Below are 25,370 nucleotides of genomic sequence, written 5' to 3' on the forward strand. Positions count from 1 at the left end.
GTCTGAAAGAGAGTGGGTGATCAGGGAGTTCCATGGCTCTGGCAGGGTTAACGGTGCTGCAAAGCAGAAGAGACTCCTGACAGTCTCTTGGAAGCAGTGGAATAGGGCCACTGTCTGGCTGCCACTCAGCAGTGCTGCTCCTGTGTGCATGAGGCAAGGCAAGAAGACAGATGTGGCCAGTCTGCAGCTGTGCAGAAGACTGAGGTGGAGCTCCTCAGCCTGCGCTACACACTCTTACCACCACTGAAGCTAAACCATAACCATGGCTGGCTCCACTCCCGATTTAACTGGTGTATGGTGGGGTCCTAGCACCTGTGTTTTTTAAAACTTTGGTTATTCTAATGTGTAATCATGGCTGAGAACCACTGTGTTAAGCCTTCAGATTACTACACCAGCTTTTCACTGCCTCTTCTTTCATCTGATCTTTCCCACACTGAAGTCGGCTTTTTACTCTCAAGTTTTCAAAAACTGTCAACTACTTCGAGAACCTGCAATGGCTTAGTTACAAGCTTCCTGACAGGCCTCAGATAATGAATGCCTCCTGCGCTGTGGCTGTCAGGGGTACACACTACCAGATGTGGCCTGATAAGTGGTAGGCCAGGAGAGGGCCCAGCCTCCTTCTGAAAACTGAACATGTACTAGCTTGGTCTAAGCATTTACTAAACTGTGGCAGTCACAGAACACTGCAAGAGATCTTGCCAAATACTAAAAATCCTGAATTTTCTTCACGGGCCTTACAAGTACACTATCTTTAACTCACCCTATTCTTAATAGTGCACCTTTTCAATATGATTTCAGAAGTTTGATGTATCCCTAATAAAACTCCAACTTGTTGGCACATGTCAGAGACTTACAACTCTCCCTTCAGCTCTAATTTCTGATCCTACCTATGACAGGCACTGGTCACCTGTCCGCCTGTGTCCTCATCCCAGGTACAAATAAAAACCCTGCCCAGGAGGAGGGCCAGCACTCTGTTCCTTGACTCACGTTCTTGCCCCATCTACCTTCTATGGTCCATGGTATTATACCTCTCCCTCTCCCCCTCCCTCCTGCCCTTCTTCTTCCTCTCTCTCTGCCAATCTCTATTTCTCTTCTTTCTCTCCCTCCCTCCCTCTCCCCCGACTCTCTTCATCTCTATTCATTTTCCCACTCTCCTATCCCGTCCTTGACCCCTCTGCCCCAGACCAGTGCTCGGACCTTCTCCTTCCACCGGACAGTGCAGAAGATGTGCACAAAGCAAAACTTCCAACACACCATTAGGGCTCAGTGGTGAACAAATGAGCCAACTCCTTCCCAGGTAAAAGTTATTAAAATAGAATACCTAGAATTCCTACCATTCTTAGGTCTAGCAAATCAGCCTGCTGTCAATTGCTACTAGCAACAGCACATCATCTAACTACCTATAGCCCTCTTACCTACCAGGACATAATCAGGAACACTCAATAACATTAAATAATGTTAATGTGTTCCACTAGTCCACTAGCCTAACAACCTGATGAGAAAAATAGGTACGGCATCATTTTTAACTCCTCATCAATATTTTGTTAACTGGTCAAAATTCAGGTGAATAATAATTTATCCTAAAATTTTCACTGGAGGAGGATTAACAAAAGAGCACCCAGGGTGAAGGTTACATCATCTTCCTCCTCTCTGGTTAACAGAATTGATCATCTGTGAATATCTGAACACTTCAAGACACTACAATGCCTCTTCAGTCATTCATATTTCCTGGAGAAAATTGACACTGATGGTATAATTTCAACTCTACATTTCCTTAAAATTCTATGAAACACTCATCTCAGATCTTAAAACAGAACTCCTTAGAAAACCACAGTGCCATCCAACATCCTGAGACATGTGAAAATTTATTTCACTCCTATATTTGCTCTGCACTTTTGCACTAGAAGCTAACTGTCCCTGGCAGCACTAAGGTAAGCAAGAAGGTAGGAAGGTCATTGTACCCGTCTCCGTCACCTTTCTATACCAGTAGCATATTCTGCATATGAACTGCAAGCCTGAGCTCAACCTTGGGCTAGCTTCCCCCATTTCTCCCCTAGTTGGTCCAAGTCTGTTCAGTTTCAAGAGATGTTTATCATCCACTCTGATCCATTAACTTCTGGGGTTTGGGGGCAGTGGATTACATACTTCTCAGAACTTTAAAGAGGAATACCTCCCAGATACAAGAAACTGTTCTGGAGAGAGCAAGATATAACCTGTATACAGCCCTTGAGGAGATTACTAGCTAACACAGCAGATAAGACAGTATCGAGCAACCAAAATGTATGATGAACAAAGGCAGGTTTCTTTTTTGGTACCGGGGATCGAACTTGGGTCCTTGCGCTTGCACAGCAGGCGGGAGAACCACTGAGCTAAATCCCTGCCCCAAAGGCAGGTTTCTTAAAAAAGCAAGGCAAAGTTATCAAAAGTAGGAGTGGAAAAACTGCCAACATATCAAGAGAAAGCAAAGCACGGAAAAGATACTCAGGATAGAAACAGGTGCAAGGGTAGCTGGCTGTACAGACTTTGAAATAACTATGGAAGGGCCACATTTATTTGATGAGATGGGGCAGCTTCATGAAAATTAAGTAAAATGCATGCTAGGCTTGACGGTAGCATGCTTCCCAGCATTCTGGGAAACTGAAGCCCCAGGAAGTGGGATCTCCAGTTCAAGCCCAGTCTGGTCAACTTGATGACACACTGTCTCAAAATACCAAATTTAAAAAATGCTGGGGATATACCTCAGACCCAAGGTTCCTGGGTTCAATCCCCAGTATTACCCTCTCTGAAAAGTAAAATGTAGCTCCTTATAAGGAATTTTTAAAGAGTTACATATAGTAAGATTTTAAAGTTACTGTGAGAATTAGTTCTATACATTTTTATCCATAAACATACAAAAATTTATATTCATACACACACAACCTGTACATGGATGCAAATGAACTGAAAATTAAGAAGGAAGTACTGACATAAAGGCAAAGAAATGTCAATGATTAAAAAAAAAAAGCAGCAACCATGGATTTTCTTTTTGTCTTTCCCTAGTCTTACTTTCAAGCATACTTGTCTGTAGAAACACATTACTGAGGTCTTTGAAAATGCTGCCTTTTATATTTCTAGAGAAATCAAATTTTCTCCTTCTAAGGTCAAGTTGCCACTTCAAATAGATTTTTTTACCTTCAGTAGCTTTTTTCCCTACAGAAAATGTTTCCCAAAAAGCAGAAAAGAAATGGATAGACTTAATAGTATTATCTCTTTTTCTCAATCTTAGTTTACTAAGTGTGTTCTAGCTAATTCTTCAGCACTATAACTCAAAATCAAAGTCAAATACATTCATTCATGATTTTTTTTCAAAAATTCTAACTGCAGTCATTTCAGAGTGAGTCATTACATGAGCTGGGATTAGGATAAAATCTGATGTCTCACCTTAAAGTATTTTTCACTTTCCCTTCTACAGACAGGTTTACCATGTGCTTTCTTCGCTTCTCCAGCAGAGTCACAGATGTTCCCTTCCTCTGGCAGAGACACACACACTCAGCACCATTAGAGAGGAGTCAGGTCCCCACTCTCAGAAAAAAGGATCCCTAAAGAAGTCAAATGAGATGCACCAAAAAGCACATGGCCAAATCACATCAAGGCTTTGGGGAGCCCCCAAATACTCATTGCCAAGTAGTCCTAACCACAGAGATATTGCATTTCCCCTTCAAAAATACCCATGCAAAATTAAGTGACGTTGGGTACAGCAGGATCCAACAATTAAAGCAGCTCTGGAGAGTCATTATAGCAGCAGTATTCAGAGTTCACACTATTCTCTAACCATTCTAATAAAGACCAATACACACACACACTCACACACACTCACACACACCCTCAAGTTCATGTTACAATCAAGATAGCAAGCTAGTATTTTCTTTTTTGGGTTTGTATATAAAAACTCATGGAAAATTAACAAAGAAAACTTCACACTAGCCTAGTAAGAGGACTAGAAGACTTGAATTAAGTCAAAAAAGATTATGAATAATTTTTACTTTTTTCCAATGCTTTCCAATGTAATGCTTTCATAATTTTAGAAGGGTTTTTTTTGGGGGGGTACCGGGGATCAAACTCGGGACCTTGCGCTTGCAAGGCAGGCGCTGGCACCACTGAGCTAAATCCCCAGCCCCAAAATTTTAGAAGTTTTTGTTAAATATATTTAAAATGGAGCTGGGGATGTGGCTCAGCAGTGCCACGCCTGCCTGGCAAATGCAAGGTCCTGAGTTAAGATTCTCCGGGACCAGAAAAATTAATTAATTAATTAATTAATTAAAAATGAAAATTTAAATAGTATCAAGCAAAGCCAAATATATGTACTTTGAGTTACACCTTTTATGGCAAAAAAGATGGCAGAAAGATGCTATATGACATCATGAATTACCTAATCAAAAAGACTATTCTCCTAAAAATAAGTGTTACTTAAAATGGATTATTTTATAGGCAAGTAGAGTGTCAAGCAAAAACATGCTTGCATTAAATATAAAACTGAAAAGTTTACTTATACATGTTGAAGGTTAGGGTTGGTATTAACTCATATTATTGAAAAGTAGATTAAATGAAGATCCTTATAAAAATTACATGCAACTGGTATAAGAAACACCTATGCCACTATTATTTCCAAAACCTAGTAATAAGGCCAAAGTACATATTAGCCTAATTTAGAATGAACTGCATTTGCACACAATTGGTAAGTGAAAACCATGAAAGGGTTAGGAATAGCTCAGTGGGGAAGTGTTCACTACCACGGGCAATGCTCTGAGCTCAGTCCGCAGTGTAGGGGGTAAGGGGATAACACAAAGATAGCAGCAGTCTTTAGCTCAAAAACAGCACTGATGCTCAGTACCTGTTGTTCAAATACCTATAATGTGGCAGTAATGTGTCACGTGCTTTATTTCCATTGTCTCATTTAATCCTATAGCACCTCTGTACAACAAGCACTATTATTTCAATTTACAAAGAAGATGAGGCACAGGGCAGTTCAATATTTTGTTCTAGAAGTGGCCAGTCTACCTTCTGGACTTAGGAGTTCAGACAGCACACACTCTCTGTGGGGTGGTAATAAAGTGTGAGCCACCAAGGAAAGGTGTGAATGACACTCTGATACTTCTCCTTCATTCTTTAAAGGTGATCCAGTTACACCAGTGCTTTTTTTATAATATTCATGATCAAATTATATCACAGCAGGTTTTTTTATTCTTTGTTGTTCCCAATAACTTTTATAAATCTCAAAATAAATCAATACTTTTTAGAATGACAATACGTCATATCCTAATTATAACACGATTCATGTTTATGGCACAATAGTTTGAAAACATAGATAAAATTTAAAGCAACACTAATCCTACTATTCAGAGACAATTTCTTCAACACGTGTAAATATCTTAATAGATTCAGCTCTGTATCAATTTTTTTTTCCAAAAACTGGCATCCTGTAGAACTGTCATGTTTGTTTGTGAATGTGTATGTGTGCGTGTGTGTGTGTTTTGAGGGCTCAATAATACCATCCTGTTACTGGCTGGGCTGAGGTAAGAACCTAGGAAGCCTCAAGTTCCAACCTTCTCAGACTTGCCTGTTAAGGAAAAGGCCCAGGTGGGCGTTTCTTTCCAAAAGCTTAATGACTTCTGCATTTTTATTAATAGATGAAACAAACCTTGCTAGCCAAGCAACAAAGGCCTGACGGGAAGTAGGGCATGAGCCTGGCAGTCACGTGGGCCAGGACCTACGGGGCACAGGGCCACTCAGCTGGCCTACCAAGAATTCAGTCTAAGAGGAGTCCCCGTATCATGCAGTTGAAGTAGCCAATCAAATCGTCTCCAGATACATGATCTCGAGAACGGGAAGCACTAGGTAAGCCCTGTACTATCCCAAAGTGCAGATGAAGAAAGAATTGGCTATAAAACTCTATCCCCAAAAGCCATCTGACAAAAGTCTCTTGGCATCCTACTTAGCAAGCCTGATCACAGTATTCCTAACCATTTTCCCCAGTGATTACACAGGTATCATTTCTCAGCTGAGCATCTATTAAAGCACTGTGACAGGTGCAGAAAAATAAATTAACATAGGTAAGGAAGAAAAAGAGATACCAAAAGCAAGGCAGTAACTGAATCACAAAAAGATATATTATCCTGATGCTTATAAAAGTACTACTGTGATAGGCAGGTGTCAAAACCATTGCCATAGGGGAGAAGAGACTGGACTCAACTCCAAATATAAGAAGAACAAGGGGTGATTTACAGCAGAAACAGGCTGGGGGCAGGGCAGGATGAAGAATTCCTGAGGGTGAGGGCATTCCTACTAAACTGACCTAACAAGATTCCCTCTGAGGGCAGGCAGCATGACCAGATAGCACGGGTGGGCCTAACCTGCCTTAGGCGGCTCTGGCAAGGATAGGGGATACCCAGCCAAGAGAAGGTGTGCAGAAGCCTGGCAGTTTGGTCAGGGTCTCAGTCTTGTCCAATGTCTGCAGAGAGTTAGCTGGATATGACATGAGTTAATCCCTCAAGATGGTGCGGGATGTAGACACAGGAGAAGGAGAAACGAACCACTTACATATGAGGACTCTATCATAAGCACAGGTTCAGAAGTGAAGTGAGCCAAGCACACTTACTGCCTGGAGAGAAAGAACAAGCGTATGTGTGTCTAGGACAGAGTGCTAAATGAAGATGAACCTGTGGAGCTATACAGCAACAATATTTATTTGAAGCTAATAAACATGTTTAATCCTAACCAATAAAGGTAAATTAACTGAGTTTAAAAGGTCTACTAAACATACCTCATAATGTAAGTACAGATTAAGACAAACCATAAAATTAACATGAATTTATAAATACAATTAAACACACTAAAAATAAAATTTCTAAAACTTCAATACTATAGTTATGTATACTATAAAATATCTAGTGATAAATCTTTATCATAATAACAAGAAAATCTGAACACATATCTCGTGAAATCTTCCTGCGCTTCCTGCAGGGCTTTCCAAGCAGTCACACATCTGGCCATCAACCACTCCACGGGACTGGCAACCCCTTCCACAGAGCCAGCTGCTCTGCCAGCTTTAGTGCTACACCCTAAGGAAACTGACAAGGTCTAAAATAAAAGTCCTTCAGTCACATTAGACCTAAGCCACCAAACCAAGCTTCTAAAAAGAAACTTAATTTCCTTTCATGTAAGACAACACAACTTAGGCCCTTTGAGGAAAATCCGTGTTACGTGGTTTTTCCTTGTACTAAATGCCTTTAATGCACCCTTGGCCTCAATGAACAAGGGAATGAACGAAGTCGGCTATCTCAAATAAGGACTAAAGTAACAAACAGCTACAGAGGACAGATTTCATCAGCTTTTCCTGTTCACAGAACAATCTATACAGCAAAGAAGTCACAAAAGTCAGCCTTTCCAAATGTCTTTGTGAGTGTGACCCTCACACTCATTCCCAGACAGCCTTCTGATATGGTTTCCACTTAAGTTGAAAATTAATGTGAAAGGAGAACAGTCCCTGGCTTCAAGGACACAATATACTCAAAAACAATTAGATATCTGATGCAAACAGGCAATGAACACAGCTATCACGACTCCCCTCAAACAGGTGGGAAACCCTCAGTCATCATCCTAAGGAATACTTCCATAAAAGAGCCTTATGCTCTTTTAGTCTACAAAAGAAACCAAAATTTAACTCATGTAATATATCATCTAATACAGTAATGAGTATTTTTAAAAAGAAGTATATCTGTGAATTGGATAAATTGAATATAAACATCTACATCTATGTATGTCAAATATTTGCAGGCAAGTCTTTCATTGTTGTAGTTCAGGGGTTTTTTTAATTTGATTTTTGATTTGATTTTCTGTTTCATTTTTGTGGTGGTGAGGATTGAATTCAGGCCACTCTATCACTGAGCTATGTCCCCAGCCCTTTTTATCTTTTAGTTTGAGCAAAACTCTCACTAAGTTCCCCAGGCTGACCTCAAACTTGTGATCCCCCTGCCTCAGCCTCCCGAATAGCTGAGATTACAGATATACAGATATACAACCATACAAAAGCGTTAATCTCTGATAATGGTCTATTTTTTTTCTTTTTTGTAATGTTTATATTAACTTATTTCTTGTTCAAAAGATAGAATGTAGCTACTTTCAGAAGTGGACACTGTAAAACTAATGTTCTGCACCCACAGTAGATGAATAACTTTGTTATGTAACACAGAGAATTATCTTTCCTCTTTTCTTTTAAAAACACAAATTATTAAAGAAAATATATCATTTACTTTTTTACCACGATCTTAAAAATCCACACTGCTAATTAGTCAATCAAACTTAACAGATTTTTTAATTTAAGAAAGTAAGAGGCCAGATAACTCATGTCAGATATGGATCCAATCAGTAGTTTACAAAATCATTTGCTGTGAGAGACTTAAGAGAAAGTATGACTGAATTATATAGGAGATTTGAAGAAGAAAGAAAAAGGAGAAGAAGGTGTACTCATCTCAGACAGACAGAACAGCTCAACTCTGGAGTGTAGTAACAGTGACAATGGAGAACTCAGTTCAGATCAGTTGCCAATAAGTAGGAAAATTCAGTCCTAACATTCACCCTGCCCACTCTACTTATTCCCGGTGTTCACAGGGACTCTCTGCTGCTGCTCTGAGGTTTCTCCACCATACACACTACACACAACCACACACCCACCCACATGCACACAGCCCCATATATATAACACAAGAAAAATTGAAGAACAGAAAGAGAAACAACTGTACAGGCTCATTATGAAGTGGTTATTAACATTATCTCTAAACAGAGATCTGGCCATGCCAGCTTCAAAAATTACATTTGTGATTATTTGAACCATCTTCACAACCATATTTAGGGAGGCAAAATAATCTTGCTTACAGTAGTTCTCTCCAAGCCTTGTTAACTAAACAAAGACCTTTTTTTAAGGAGCTTCTATCTGACAGTTTGTGTGAATAAATCCACACAATCAATGTAAATGCTCCTATTTGGAGGAAATATGCAAAGAAGTGACCAAAAATGGGAATAGGAAACCATGTATATTTGGCAAGATTTCAGAGGATACAGAGAGTAACTTTCTCCTCCTAGCTCATTTTTAGTGAATACCTAACTACATCCATAGGAAGTTCCAGGGATATATTCCAGATGGGGTTTGTGAATGCTAAGCTTTAGATTTACTCTAAAACTGATTTGAGAGATTTTACTTTTCAAGGCACACTCCTTCTATAATACTGTTTCTATGTTACCGGTGAGAAAATAAAAGGACTGTAATGTTGCTGGCCGGTCAGGAGTTGTTTGCCACATACTCATACAGCAATGAGTGAAAAGGTAGTAAGAGAAATGGGTGCCATGAAATCTTGGGCTGAGGTCCACATAATACAACAGCAATAGAACAAAACATCTCTGAGATAAATCTACCCAACAGAAGGAAAATTGTCCTATTTCATGCAGGCACACACATGGAAATCCACAAATCACTTTTATGAAATAAGGGGGGAAAACAGCCATGCTGTCACTGCAGGAGTTGCCTACTACAGTAGAAATAAGACTAAAGAAAAATTACAACACAGGCACAGAGGGAAATAAATTGGTTATGTACCCACAGAATTGATAATTAACAAAGAAGAATGATGTAAGCAGAGGTTTATCTAAAAATTCTCCCTAAAATGACAAAAAATTAAAACTCAGATCTGGAGTGGACTGAATGGGTCTGAGCTCTGGTTCCGCTGTTAGCTAAGTGATTACTTTGACCTTTATGGTCTTAATTTCTTCATCTATAAAATGAGGGGACAATCTAATTCCAAATCTATTCTAGGATTATTTTTTAAAAAGGAAAAAGTAATAGATGACATGCACTGAACATATGAGACGATCTAAACATTGAATGCATTTGTTCATATCTATTCTCACTGTTCTATGAAATCAATTCTATCACTAATCTTATTTATGACAGAAAATTGAGCTGAACTTAGTGCTTGACAGGTATTTACTTAGTGTATTATTTACTTTATTTTATTCCTCTAAATTACAAAGAGAAAGGCAGTATCAAGAGAAAAGACTCACAAAAAATAGATACTGTTATTTTAAAAAATCACAACAAGGACCAGGGATGTAGCTCAGTGGTTCCGGCACCTGCCTCACAAGCAGAAGGACCAGAGTTCCATCCCCGGTACCAAAAAAAAAAAAAAATCACAATATGCATCAATGGAGAAAAAGAAGCTAAGAATAGAAACTAATGCACTACACAGACATTCCATGATGTACCTGAACTTTAAAAGGACATAAACAGAAAGACAGAAGAAACAACTAGAAGGATCATTTTCTTGTAAGTCTAAATCCTAAGTGAGATAAAGGTAACAATAAGAACAATTTCAGACCTATAAATTATCAGAACAAGAAAGGGGAAGATCAAATATCTGGAAGAGATAGAAGTTCAAGTGACAGAGAAAGCAGAGTTCTTCAAATCTGTTTATCAAGAATACAAGGCAGTGTTTCCTTTATCATGTTATCGCTCCTTTCTACTCACTACAGATTCCTTTATTTCACTCTCTACATACTCAATTCTTTCTCATTTGATTTAAAACTAAACATGAACACTTCTCCTTACTTCTGTATTTGACTGATTTGATTTGATTGTAGTACCTAAGGATTGAACCCAAGGCCTTTGCACTGAGCTATAACCCTAGCCTTTGTTTTAGTTTTTTTATTTTGAGGCAGGGTCACACTAAGTCTCTAAGTTGTCCAAGCTGGGCTTGAATTTTGAATCCTCCACCCTCAGTGTCCCAGAGTGCTAGGGTCACAGGCCTGCACCACCATGCCCTGCTTCTTCTTCCTTTCCTGCCTCGCTCCTGAAAAAAGTAGCTTGTATTTCATACTCCTTTTTCACTTCCTTTTCTCCCTTCAACCCGAAGTAATTATGCCTTCATCCCCTCCAGTCCCCTAAACAAACTTAAGAGAAACTTTCCCACTTGGAAATGTCACAGATTCTTCTCAGGACACATCTGACTTGATTTTATAACTATTCAGCATCACTTTTCATACTCTCTAAAACTCCCTTCCTTCCTGGTTTACTTGTTGCCTGACTAGGCAGTTCCTCTCCTGGTCTTTTCTCCTCCCTTCACACAACTTGTAGTAGCAATATTCTGCTAGGTCTTACTCTACTGCATTCAGAGATAAGACACATCCTATTTTAACTTAATAATCCACTAGGGTTGATTCTGGGCACAGTCCCATGTGCCCTCTACTCTTCTGGAGATTTGTATTGAAACTTTCTAAAAAAAAAAAAAAAAAGTATCTTTACAAAAAGAAAAAAAGTGTTACTCTGTTTAGCCTGTCATTAGGAATTCAGCTTCCCTTGCCATCCTCAATGAGCCTCGATTTTAACACTGCTTATTTGATTTCTCAAAATATCAATTTCCCTGTTCTTTCTCCTCAGAGGTTTCCTCAGACACAAAACAAAAACCTCTGGTTCCTCTTCCACCTCCTCTGGTGCTTTTGTTTGTCTGCGCTGGGCTGACTGCTAAGCTGTGCCAACTGCTAAACTGCTTCAGAATTTCTCCTCAGGTTTCAACCACCAGGCCAATTAGCAACTTCTATCTAATTCACCAGTGGATTACAACAGGGCACTCAAACAGAGTAGCATGTTTAGTTTCCTCCCAGCTCAGACAATGATTGGGATCTATAGAATCAATTTAAATCTCTGAAAACAGAGCTAGCTTAAAACACAGCAATCCCAGAGAGACTATTCTCAAGTAGAGACAGAATTATCTTTTAAATTTTCAATGGATTTGTTTAGGCATGGAAAGATGTGTCTCTTTCTCTGAACTCAAGAAGCAAGAAAGAATCTACTGCTCAGGAATCAACCATTAAACAGGAAAAATGTCTTATGCTTGAGATCTTTACTGATTTTCTTTCTGTTGGAGACTTTTTAAACTTAGATATTGAGCTGGATCAAAGATAATGAGCTCACATGGTCTTTTCCATTATCAGATGCTACTGATAAAGGTAAGTGTCATACCCCAGAACTTCATGATGAAGCTAACAACAAGACCCTAAAGCTGAACCTCATGGGCAACCCAAGCATACTGAAGGGAAGGGTCACTCTTTGGTCCAAAGCTCTTCTTTTTCACCCTGGCCTGCCAGGATCCCGTACACTTCAAATCTGTCCAATCTATACAGTGTCTACAATACAATCTTACACCACGTCACTGTGTAATTAGTAGTTCTGGATTTCTCAGCCGTGTGCTGAGATTTCTCCTAACAGTACAGTAAACAACTTTCGTATGAATCAGTGCTAAATAGGACACAAGCATTTAACTAAAATTCAATGATGTTTCATCCTAATAGCCTTAAACTCGAATAGCAACTGATTTCACATGATCCCAGCTTATTCTTATTTGAAATCAGGTATCCTTTTTTTCCAGCTTTTTATAATCAGCACAGTATGTGTTTGCATTACATAATAATTACATTCCTTGTGGGGAATTTATACATGTACATTACACATTTCAATTATTTTTTCACCCCTTTTCCCTTTCCTCTCTGCCTTGTCCCTCTACCTTTTGATACCTTTCCCATTTGAAGATCTCCCTATTCCTATTATCTTTTACTTTGCTCTTTGTTTATATTTTGGGTTTCTCATATAAGAGAAACCATGCAATATTTAAGCTTGTATGTCTGACTTATTTCATTTAACATTATGGTCTCAAGGTGCATTATTTTCCTATACATGACTCAAGTTTATCCATCTTTATGGCAGACTAGTAACCCATTGTATATAAATACATTTCTTTATCCATTCATCTGCTGATGGACATAAAGGCTGTTTCCAAGATTTAGCTATTATGAATTACACTGCTATATATGAATGTATCACTGTAAGGCAATATAAGGTCTTTAATTCTTTGGGGAAGATACCTAGAAGAAGAATAGCTGGGTCAAATGGAATCTCTAGTTTTGGTCTTTTGAAAAATGTCCATATTGATTTCCTACCTTGAATTACTCCAAGCCTATCATTTACATCATGAACAACAAGCGATCCTGGTAGGTCATTTGAATTTTAGACTGAATTGATATTTTACAAAAAATTATAAAATCTTGTCCCCAGACCTTGATAAGAGTATGCACTGTACACCAAGCTCATTAACCTGTCATGAAATTTTCAAAATAATCTGACAAATCTGCATTAGATTCAAGAACAACCAAAAACTTTTCACAAATACTCTCATAGATTCACAAAAGTTAATGCCTCTAAACATTCAGTTTGATACCAGAATTCTTTCATTTTGTTTTGTGGCAAAATATTTCATTAAGTTTTCGGAAGCATAAAGCATTATATAAAATGATCACATAATCTCTCATGTAAATGAAGATAATATTCACAGTAAAAAGAAGCATTATTAATATTCACACAAAGACAACAAGCATAAACCATCAGTGTCCAGGAAAACCAGAATAAGGTTCCCTCCGGCCAAAGTAAAATACCAAACAGAATCTTTGTCCTTCTCAAAATTTTATCTAAAAACTCAGTAAGTTTATTCCAAAATAAAAAATACAATTGCAAGAACCCTGTGCAAAAGAGGAAAGATTAGAATAAAACCCAAATCCACATGAAGTTTTAAAACATGGCCCCCAATTCTCTGCTGCTCCTCGAGAGATGTATTCTATGTTCTCACCCTCCAAGCTGCTCTCTCTGAATATCTGATCAATAGGTCAGGGGGAAGGGTCCCTTTGCAGCCCTGGGCCTGGGCATTACCAAATAACAGCTCCCATTCTGTGCATCCTGGCTGTGCTATACACCCAACCCTCACTCTTCTTCATCCCTGACCGATCCATTACTGACTCAGGAGTGCTGAAGTCTCCACTACAATAGGGAATCTGTCCACTTCTTCTTCCAGTTCTATAAATGTTTGCCTCATATTTTGCCACCCTGTTCTCTGGTGTATACACAGTAAGAATTATTAGACTGCTAGTCCTTCTTAAAGAACCAACCCTGAGATTATTATGCAATGTCCTCTTTATTCCAGAACAGTAATGGTGAACCTTTTAGAGCTTTCAATGATAACGAACATATGACTGTGGAACACATGCCATAGGTTCAGCACCACTGTCCCAGACCATCTTCTGATCATCAGAACAGTTTGAAACTTTCTGCCACCCCATCTTTCTTTCACTTTGTTAGCATCCTATATGTTTCTCTATCCCTCTGCTTTTAACCTGAGTCTCTGTATTTAAAGAATTTCTTATTGATAACATATATTTGGGTCTTGTTTTTTAGCCACTAAATATTTTGATGGCACATTTAAAGCAGTTACATTTTAAGTAATTTAGGTGTAGCTAAATTAATAGCTATCATGTTTGTAAATATTTTCTATGGGTTATATTTGCCCTTCCCTCCTGCTTTTTCTGTATCTTCTAATTTTTATTTGATTCATTTTATGTCATCTTAGTGAATAAACTAAACTTTTTAAAAACATATAGTGGCTGCTCTAAAATTCATGATAAACATTTTTGAATAATCCAAGTTCACTTTCAACTAACTAGATTACATCATGTATTGTATACATAACTTACAACACAGTATTCTCAATTCCAACCTCCCAACCACGGCAATGCAGCTGTCATTCACTTCACTTATCTTGATCTACAATCACCCAATGTATTGCTACTATTATTACTTTTAATAAGCAGTTCACTTTCACATCAACTAAATAGAAAAATACAAGATTTTATTTTATATTCACTTATTACTCTGTGCACCCTTTTATTTCTTTTATATAGATCCAATTTTCTGACCTATGTTGTTTTCCTTCTTCATGAAGAACTTTCTTCAACATTTCCTGCAGGTCGAGTCTACCAGTGACAGATTCCCTCAGTTTTTGTTTCCTAAGAAAAGTTCCATTTCTACTTCACTTTTTTTTTTTTTGGTACCGGTGATCGAACTTGAGTCCTTGAGCTTGAGAGGCAGGCAGTGGAACCACAGAGCTAAATCCCCGGCCCCTCTACTTCACTTTAAAGGATAATTTTATGGGATGTGGAATTCTAGGTTAGTATGGTTTTTCTTTGTGTATTTCTTTAAATAAAATTTCTTTGAGTATTTTAAGTATTTCACACCACTCTTGTGGGCAGAGTATTTGATGAGCAGTCTAATTAATTCTTCTTATAGATGTTCCTCTGTAGGATTTTTATTGTTGTTGTTTTTGAAGTACTGGGGATTAAATCCAGAGCCTTTGCACCAAGCTATATCCCCAGCCTTTTTAAATTTTTATTTTAAGAGAGAGTTTTACTAAGTTACTAAACTGCCCAAGCTGGGGTCAAACTTGTGAATTTCCTGCCTAAGCCTGCTTGACCACTGGAATTACAAGCATGTGCCACCACACCCAGCAGGTGCAGTGTTTTTTTGCTAGCTCCATTCATAATTTTCTCTGCCTCTGTTCTTCTGCATTTGAATATGATATCCCTAGGTGAAGCTTGTTTTTTGTTTTCTGGGGTTTTATTTGTTTTGTTTTGTTTTTGAGTTGTGTGTGTGCCCCTTACTTGGTATTCCATGAGGCTAATGGACCTGTAGCTTAGTATCTGTTACTAATTAGGTAAAGGTCTCTGTCATTAATACTTCAGTTACTTGTGCTCCATTCTTCTCTTGGTATTCTAATTATACATGTTATACTTTTGATATTGCCATATATTTGATTTTTTTCTGTATTTCCAATATCCCCTCCTTTCTCTCCTTCCATTTTTCTTCCTCTCATTTCAGTTTGGGAAGTTTTTATTTCCCCATTTTCAAACTCAATGATTCTTTCCTCAACTGAGTTGAGTCTACTATTGACCCATGAAAGGCATTTTTAATTTCTGCTACATGTGTTTTTATTTCTATCATTTTCTTTTGATTCTTTCCCTATCTCTTTGTTTATATTACTCATCTGATCTTGCATGTTGTCTCTTCTTCATTACAGCTCTTAACATATTAATCACAGTTATTTTAAATTGCTTAACAATTTGAAAATCTGTATCATATCTAAGGCTGGATGCACTGACTATCTTGTCTTCATTGACTGGTTTTTTTTCTTGCTTTTTGGAATGCTTTATAATATTTACATAAAAGCCAAAATACTAAGGATGGATCTTAATTTTATCTAAGAGTTGAGCTACTTCTACTGTTTGCTATAGCTATGAATAGCAGAGGCAGCTCTAGTGTTTGTGTTCTTAAATCCTCTTGACTCGGGGCTTCCCCTAGAGCTACACCTCAGAGAAGGCCTGCATCTGAAGCTCTTTTAGCTATAACTCACTGTTACTCACTGTTACTGTCCTGGAGGCCTGGTGGCCATTCTATAAACCACAAAATCAAATCTAAACTGGCTTACCACATGCACAATCGGGCCATAATTCCTGTCTCACTGCTGGGTGGCTTGAACCACCAGTGGTATATGCATGACTGTCCCATGAGTGACTGCACCACTTCTATGATCAGTGGTACAAGCCACCCAATAGGACAGTCATGCATATGCCACCAGTGGTTCAAGCCAGGAGGAGTGTGGTAAAGGACTTGTGCCCTAGGATGTAATCTTCACAAGTGTTTCTCCAGTGGATGGCATTTTTTTCATTCCAGCCCCTATGTCCTTTCTTCACTGCCATGTTTCCTACCCATCTCTCTGAAGTACTGGCTACTGGTGATGGTAAAACAGGAAGGCTGCAGAGAGCTGGAACGGAGGGAGTTACCTTCCTCTGACCAGGTTAAGGTTCTAGCACAGTCTTTCCTGAAGAACAAAACTATATGATAGAGAACACTTCAGGAGTACAGTGGTACCTTGATTCATAAATGCTTTTGTTTGTGAATAATTTGGTTCCTAAAGGCGTTTAGTAAAATTTTTTGTTTGCAAACTATACATCAGGTTACAAACACGAGCACAACCACCTTTCTCGCACAAACACAAACGTGGCCATCTTTTCCAAAGTCATGGAACAAATTAAGTTCAAGAACCAAGGTACCACTGTATTGTATGATGCTTATTCTTACCCTCTTCCTGCCAGATCCTCTGGGGCCGCTGTAGAATCTTCACTGTGAGAACCTGCTAGAGTTCTTAGAAGTAAAGCCCAAGAAAGAATGGGGGACCACCGTAAGATGGTGAAACCTTCAACTTTCCACCCTCACACATACTCGGCCTCCAGCAGTGCATGAAAATTACCACTGAGGTGCCCTCACCAGCTTGTGGATCCAGGGTTAGGCTCCAGGAAGCAGATCTTGGTTAAGGCCATCTGGATGCCTCTGTCTCTCTAGAGCCTAGAATAGTGGTTTTGCCAGTGACCTCAATTCCTGCCAGATTTTTAAAACTCATTGGTTTTTATTTTAAGAATATTTTTCTTTGTAAGGATGGGATTCACAACATCCACATTCTTTATACATTAGAACTAAAGTCAAAATCCCCACTTTTATTCCCAGATGCTCACTCTTAGAACCCTGTTAGCATACTGTTAGGAAGTCCAGGCCATCTAAGAAGCCAGCACCAACTTCCAGCCATGTGAGCGAATTATTTTGGCAGGGATTCTTCAAATCCTAATCAAGCTATTCAAAATGATACCACATGAACAGAAACAAACTTTTCTTGCCTAGCCCTTTCCCAATCAAAGATTTATGAGCAAAATAAATGACAGTTGCTTTATTTCTCTAAGTTTTGAGGTGGCTCATTTTGCAGCAGAATATTCCTAGAACAATTCTCAAGGAAGGGCCTGCTAAGTTCTCAAAACTCAGCTCATGCCAATCTCCCCTGCACCGTCCATGCTCCTAGTTATATAGTTCTCTCTCCCGTCCCCTCACCCCAAGGTCTGCAGCACCTACCGAGCTCTTTCTCTCCTTAGGGCCTTGGTCTGAAACATCTTATTCCTGTTTCTTGCCTGCTTGTTGACAACGCCTCTTCAAGCCTCCTATTATCCACTCATCTAAGGTACCCATTGCCCTTCTCTCTCTCTCTCTCTCACAGATATACACACCATCCACCACTTTTTCTCATTGCTCTTTGGCCGTTTACACTACTAGTAGTTACAGATGTAGTACTGACTAATTTCTGCTTCTTCCATTACATGTCGGGCTCCATGAAAAGAGGAACTGTGGTGAGTTTTGTTCACCGCTACTTATCCATTGCCTGGCCAAGAACAGAGAATGTAGTAGGAGCTTAGTAAGTACCTCAGAGGCAATGAGCTCTTTTAAGTAGACACTCCTGGCAAGCATTTCTTATTTAGACAGGGTTTCTCACCCTCAGCACTACTGACATTTTAGGTCAACTAATTCTCTATTAAAAGAGAGACTCATGGTAACTCGTGGGGTTTTTCACAGCAACTCTGGTTGCTACCCACCATATCCCCATACCACACCATGCTCAGGCTGTAAAAACCAAAAATTTCTCCAGAATTAGCAAATTTCTCCTGGGGAAGAAAATGGTACCTAGATGACAATAGCTCATTTATACTAGAATCGTGCTACTTCCTAGCAACCAAGAAAAGGATATCAATAATAATGAAGTAACTCAGGAAGGAGGAGATGCTTCGAACTAAAACTGGTCTCCTCATCATAGACTTCCCCTAATTTTCTTCATAAATCACTTAAAATGAAATATCAGAGAGAGAGAGAGATTCTAGGAGCCCTGACATTATGAGCTTTGATCATTTTAATAATGGAAAATTTCAGGCTGGGGATTTAGCTCAGTGGTTCCGCTGCCTGCCTCGCAAGCACAAGGACCTGAGTTTGATCCCTGGTACCAAAAATAAAATAAAATAAAAGTAAAATAAAATAAAATAAAATAAAATGGAAAATTTCCAAACTAACTCTTTGAAAGAGTCAGTGAAGACACTAATACCTTCAGATTATTATTTTGATTAAAGGCATTTTAATCAAATGATCAAAGAACTTTGATAACAAAAATAGCTAACATAGGCCAAGATACTTAAACATTGTCTAATAAGAAAGTTATTCCAGTACAATTTAGTCTAATAATTGAAATCATGCTTCTTGCTTAAATATCAACCTCACTTTCATTTTTGTCAAAAAGATTAGGCATTGTTTGTTTTATCTACTACAAGCTAAATGAAACCAGATGTACCAATGAAGAAGACTCTAATGCCTACATTCCTCCTCCAAAGGAAGCCAGGGCTGAATCTGCAATTTGAGTAGGCTTTGAGGTTTTTATAAAAGACAATCAGCAGTTGCTGGTGGATGGGCTATTATTCTCCTTGGACTAGGTAACAGTAAGAAGCCAACCTTTTCAACTTTTACCTGCATACAAGGAACACGGACCTCAAAATCTCATGCAGCAAATTTCATTTACTCTATTGACTACTTTTTTACAAATCCAGTTATACACTGTAATGCCATATTTTGTGCTTTAAATTACCAAACTACACTGGTTGAAGTATACTGTAATTCCACTGTCATATCCTCTTGACAAACAGTGCGGTTACAGGTTTGATCTTTGAAGTAAACTACAATAATAATGTTAGGCTCACAAACCCAAAGTCTAAAGGAAATCAGAACAGACCTAATGAGAAACAGTGGGCTTGGAAGCATCCTACAGCAGAGCTTATAAAATGTGATCAGACTGGCCTCTCTTCTATCCAAAGTTTCCATACTTGGGTAGGTCACCTCTCAGAATCCTGGAAGTCAAAAGTTCAAAAGTTGGCCTGACAGTCCAGATATCAACACTGAAGATTGAAACTTCAATGAGCCAGGAGTCCAGCATTTTCTATCTGGGGATTTCTGACTTTTAGATTCTTCAAACTCCCCTTGATAGAGTTTCAATGGAGCTGACCTTCGAGGCAAGCAGTAAGCACCACATCCTTTGTTCCACATATTCTAAAAAGGTGGTTAACTGCTGCCACTCTTCTTCTCCCGCTGCTGCCTTTCTTCTCACTGCTGCTTGTTTTAATTAACAGCATGTTCTTCCCCCTATTTCTCCTGGGGTTTTGAAGAGCTCTTTGAAATGTATTTAGTATATTTCAGTCTGGGCTTGGCTAGTCTCTCAATTTATAAGGTCATTTAATTCAAGTTCAATTATTCAGCACAAATTGGCAGAATGAAATGCTAAAAGAAGATTGGCACTTTCAATCACATAAATCTTGTGTTACATAAAATGCGCAAATACTTCCATTGTGCTTATTGACCTCTGAGATAACAATTTACTGCTGGCACAAACCCGCACGGGCAGACTTCCCCTTAAGCAGGCTGACCCAGGAGCGAGGCTCTGACATCTTCACCGCAACAGAAACTGAAGATAAATAGAAAAAATGACCAGTGATCAGGACCATCTGTGGGATGACTGAGACGAAGTAAGCCTAAGGATGGAACAAAGAGCAAGCTGTTCTTCCTCTAAACGGCACACGAAGTCTGAGAAAATCAAAAGCAGCTACAGTTTCACACCCCTCCTAGATTTCTACACTGATGAAAGAGAAAGTTCAAGGCTTTACCATGCATGGGACTCTGGCACTGAGGAAAGAGGGAATTCAGGTTGCTCCACCAGCAAATCCCAGAGCAGTGAGAACAGTATGTTCACATCCTAACTTTGAGGGCTGAGGTAGCAGGTGGTCTCAGCTCTCATTTACAAGCCCCCTAAGCAAGCCACCAGTCCTTCCAAACTATATTGCTTGAAGCCAATTCCACTTTAATACTTAAAAATGATTGTTTTGCCTAATCCATTTGCTTTTTGAAGCCATCAGGGTTCAAAAAATTTAGTCTGATAATCAAAAGGTGAAAATTTCATTATATTTGCCAGAGGAGTTGGGGATATTTGCCACAAAAGGAAAGTATGCCAAGGATGCCACAGGACACACTGGGATGGGGACGACTTGATATACAAGTACCAAGTACACAAAGCTGAGGCTTCTGAACTTGTCGGTCACCACCAGAGAGAACATATTTAAAATACTGTGGTGAAAAAAAAAAGAAATATAAAATACTGCAGTGAACAACATCCTCTTTTGCTTTTGAAACTCTATGCCATTTTACTGGAGCATTCTTACTATATTCTAGTTTATAAAGAATGTATAACATACTAACTTATATAGACTTATTTGTGTATATATACTATCTCCCTCGTGATTAAGCTTCTCCATGGCAAAATCCACATCTGAGTTACCTCTTTTCACCTACAATATAAAAGGGCATGATTATAAAAAGTATAATAAACATTCATCATTGGTTGAATAAGTTTTAAAAATATTAACAAATCTCAATGTACAAAAGACTGACAAACAGAAAGGTAAAAAGGTGATTTCAAGGTGCTGAATCAAAGACATTTTAAAATGCCATATTTTTTAAAATGCAAAGTGTACAAGGAATTTTTTTTTAAAACTACATTAAATGCTACAGGAATTTAGAACAGAGAACATAGCCAGAAAACCAAACCAGAACAGAAATTAGTGATCATATATAATGATAAACTGCCTCCCTCCAACAAACACACTCACACAAAATAGAAGTCAGGGCCAAGGATTTAGCTCAGTGGTTCCACTGCCTGCCTCGCAAGTGCAAGATCCTGAGTTTGAACCCCGATACCAAAAAATAAATAAATAAGTACATAAATAAAATAAAATAGAAAGAAGTCAACAGTACTGTTCAAAACAAAACAAAAAAGCTCTGCTCAAATATGAAAATGTGGTGAGTTCAAAGTTGTAAAAAAATAAATAAATTGCATTTTTGAGCGTTGTGTGTTTGATGTAGACACAGTCAGCCAAAAATTCTTTAGAAGCCAAGCTTACTACCAAGTGTGCCACCTGTATAGAAATTTCAGTCACTATTCTTGTCCCCAACATATGTGTCTTTAAGGAATAAGACACACAGAATTCCAGAGTAATAAAAACTCTATTCCTCCTCAAGTTTCTAAATCATGGCTTGTTGCAACTCTTCCAAAATTAAGATTTATACCAATGTTTTGATAAGGGTAATACACTTTGTTTATGTTAGGTAAAGAAGAATGATGAGATAAAGGATAGCTGACATATACCACAGGTAGAAACAGAATATTGTCATGAATGCCATGCCAAACTGAGGAGATTGAAGTTAATAAGTGTTATGGATTGAATGTGTCTTCAAAAAAAGATATGCTAAGGGGCCGGGGATTTAGCTCAGTGGTTCCGGCACCTGCCGGGTAAGCACAAGGTCCTGAGTTCAATCCCCGGTACCCCCCCCCAAAAAAAAGATATGCTAAAGTTCTAGCTCCTCAGAATGGGACCTTACTTGAACACAGGGCCTTTACAGTGGTATCAAGTTGAAACGAGGTCATGAGAGTTGTCCTTAATTCAATATAACTATTGTCCTGAACAAAAGGGGCAATTCAGACAGACAGACACAGACAGACAGAGACACACACACACACACTCACACACTGGAAGAACACTGTGACGATGAAGACAGAGAGCAGGGTGATGCATTTACAATTCAGGATGCCAAAGACTGCCAGCACACAACCAGAAGCTCAGAGAGGGGCAGGGAACAGATTCTCCCTCAAAGCCGTCAGAAGGAACCAATTCTGCCAACCTTCTCCTTGGACTTCAGGCCTCTGGAACTGTGAGACAATAAATTTCTGTTTGTGGTTTGTATTATGGCAGCCCTAGTGAACATAATGAACTTCATGGAAAATTCAAACTTAACACATGTAAATAATATATATATCACAAACTGAAAATCACAGGAATCTCTACAACTACCAGACAGCTTTAGTGCATGATAGAGAGCTGCTTCGGAGGATGATGCTAAAGATAACATTCAAAGTCATCTCTTAAAGCAGGCAAGAGGGCAGTGGCTTTCTTCTTCTCCAGTAAGAGGAAATTAAATATTACATGTAATCAGCAGGCCTGAAATTACTTCAGAAATGATGACGAGTTAAATGTAGACCTATTGGAGTGAAAACTATCAATTGTCCAGAATTATCCCTCTCAAAGTTTATAGGAAGTTTTAAATCTTTTCTTTTATCCGAGATGAAAAATATTTCATCTCTAAGATTTTGATATAAATCTTCAACCTCAATGTTTAATGGTGTTATTAACTTATATGTGCACATCAGCTGATCACATCTTTTGCGGGAAGGCAATTCCAAGGGCTTGGTCTGTTTCTCTAGGGTGAAAGAGTGCATGTGCTTCTGTTCGAGTCACAATTAAAATAAGTCAGAGGGTCGGGGATTTAGCCCAGTGGTTCTGCCGCTTGCCCTGCAAGCACAAGGACCTGAGTTCAATCCCTGGTACCAAAAAAGAAAAAAAGTCAGAACATATGGAAAAACCATTTGCAATATTCAACAAGTACCAAATCTTTCCAAGGCCTTCCAATATGTACAGGCAATAATGGTATAATAGTTGGGGGGAAATGGCTTCAAGCGAAACAGACACAGCTAAAAAAGCTCCAGTACTAACCACCTGTGTGAACATGGGCACATGGCCTCTGTATGCACTATGATTCTGCGGTCAAATGGAGATGATAATAACATAACTCAGATTTAGGGTTGCATGAGGACTAAACGAAGCAAAAGAATGTATTACTGTACTTTGAACAAAGTGACTGTTTAATAAGGGTCATTTAGTCTCATGTTATTAACCCTCAATTCACAAGTAAGTTTTATGCAGTAGAGTACTACCATTTTCCCTTAGGAAAGAATATAAAAATATGGAACGCAACCTCTGATAAAAGCAGCTCAACCATCAAGACCATTATTCTGACATTCCATGATTCTCAAGCAATTTGGTTAAGTCATTAATAGGCCTCTGGGATTTGTTTTGTTTTCTATTCCCCATAAAACCAATTTTTCATTCAAATAAAAAAAATTTTAACAGCTTTCAGAATACTACTATTTTTAACTTACAGCATTTCTGCATTTCTTTACCTACATAAATTCTATCATAAGGAATATTTTAGAAGGAATAGTTCTTCATTTTCTAAACTGAAAAATCAGGAAGAAAATCATAAGATTATGCTCCCCAAAAAACCAGATTATATAAATTAGCACATATTCAAAATTTCCAATTATGTGTTTGGATTGATCCTCCACAGAATTTTCTTCTGCTCCATTTTTTTTAATTACTTAGGTTATAAAGTTCTATCTTTTATAAAGACTTTTAAAAGATACAGCATGGATGATTTACAAAATTATTTTTCAACATCATTTGGTAAGGTTATTAAGGTTTATGTTTCCTGTAGTTACTTCAGAAATAGCATTAAGTTTTCCACAAGCTACATGTTAGTAAATATGGATTTCTGTCCTTTCTCAATAAGGGAGAGGGAGAATGCCCATCAGAAATATATGGCAGTAAGATTTTTAAAAATCCAAATCTGGGTCCTGACTCCAGACCAGCAATGGGGAAAGGACAGACAAGGAGGAAAAGAGTTGCTTCTCTTTGTGGAAATAGATACAGAATGACGCAAAAGAAGATAGCTGGAAAGAAAAATTTGCTGTTTTTTTTTAAACTAAATGACTTCTGAAATACAGAGTAAAAACTCAATTTAAGAAGACATCAAGAATGTTAATACATTTGTTTTTGTCAAATCATTACTCTTATTCTTAACACTAAACGTCCATGAGGAAATAATCACATCATTCACCAGGAAATGAACTGTCATGAGAGGCTTTCAACTCTACCGAGAAAAAAAGAAAACAAAGCTGGGAAGAGCAATTCAACGTAAAGATACACTGGAGGAGTCTGCGAAACTTTGCTAACAGGATAACTGATTCCACTGGCTTTTACATTTGTTTATAAAAACAAGTTAAAAAGCTATTTTATGGGGGCTGGAGATTTAGCTCAGTGGTTTCGCCGCCTGCTGCGCAAGCACAAGGACCCAAGTTCGATACCCGGTACCAAAAAAAAAAAGCTATTTTATAATCTAATTACTGAAATACATTGCCATTTAGTATTAAGAGAACAGATATATTTTACATATTAAAAAATAATGTACTTACTTGCTTTTCCCTTTGTAAACTGTAGCATAAGATCCTTCCCCTAATTTTTCCAGTTTTTCATATGAGTCAGCTTTTCCAAATTTGGGACTTGTTGGCTAAAAATGAAGCAGACAGAGGGTAAGCAAAATAGACAGTATCAGATTATTAAATAATAAATACTCTGATTTTTAATGAAAAAGTAGATTCTTTGTTACTTGTTAAATAACTTGTTTCTAATATGAGTATTTATTTATAGAAACAACAGAAAAAAGTCACAATACAAAATCCAAAACATGTAAATGAACACATATAAAATTAAATTTACCTATAAGCTAAGCAAGGAACTAAATATTCTGATATTTCTTCTTTCAATGTTATCTTGCTGATAGCTGCTTTTTTTTTTTTACATAGTTGGGATTTCACCATACATATTATCTT

The 25,370-nt window shown here is 38.1% G+C and overlaps 1 protein-coding gene across 6 annotated transcripts in view; it reads right to left on the reverse strand.

Moving 5' to 3' along the window:
- Positions 1-25,370, reverse strand: part of Cdk14 (cyclin dependent kinase 14) — a 617,491-nt gene that overhangs the window by 423,602 nt on the left and 168,519 nt on the right. For all 6 annotated transcript variants that reach the window (XM_021242623.2, XM_087204731.1, XM_087204728.1 and 3 more), the window contains one exon: positions 24,954-25,048. In XM_021242623.2, the coding sequence (XP_021098282.1) occupies positions 24,954-25,048 (95 nt within the window). The remainder of the gene's footprint in view (positions 1-24,953; positions 25,049-25,370) is intronic.

This window comes from Heterocephalus glaber, unplaced genomic scaffold (genome assembly GCF_053883595.1).
Source record: "Heterocephalus glaber isolate CG9 unplaced genomic scaffold, H.glaber_assembly_v1.0 deba00000546, whole genome shotgun sequence".
Lineage (NCBI taxonomy): Eukaryota > Metazoa > Chordata > Mammalia > Rodentia > Bathyergidae > Heterocephalus > Heterocephalus glaber.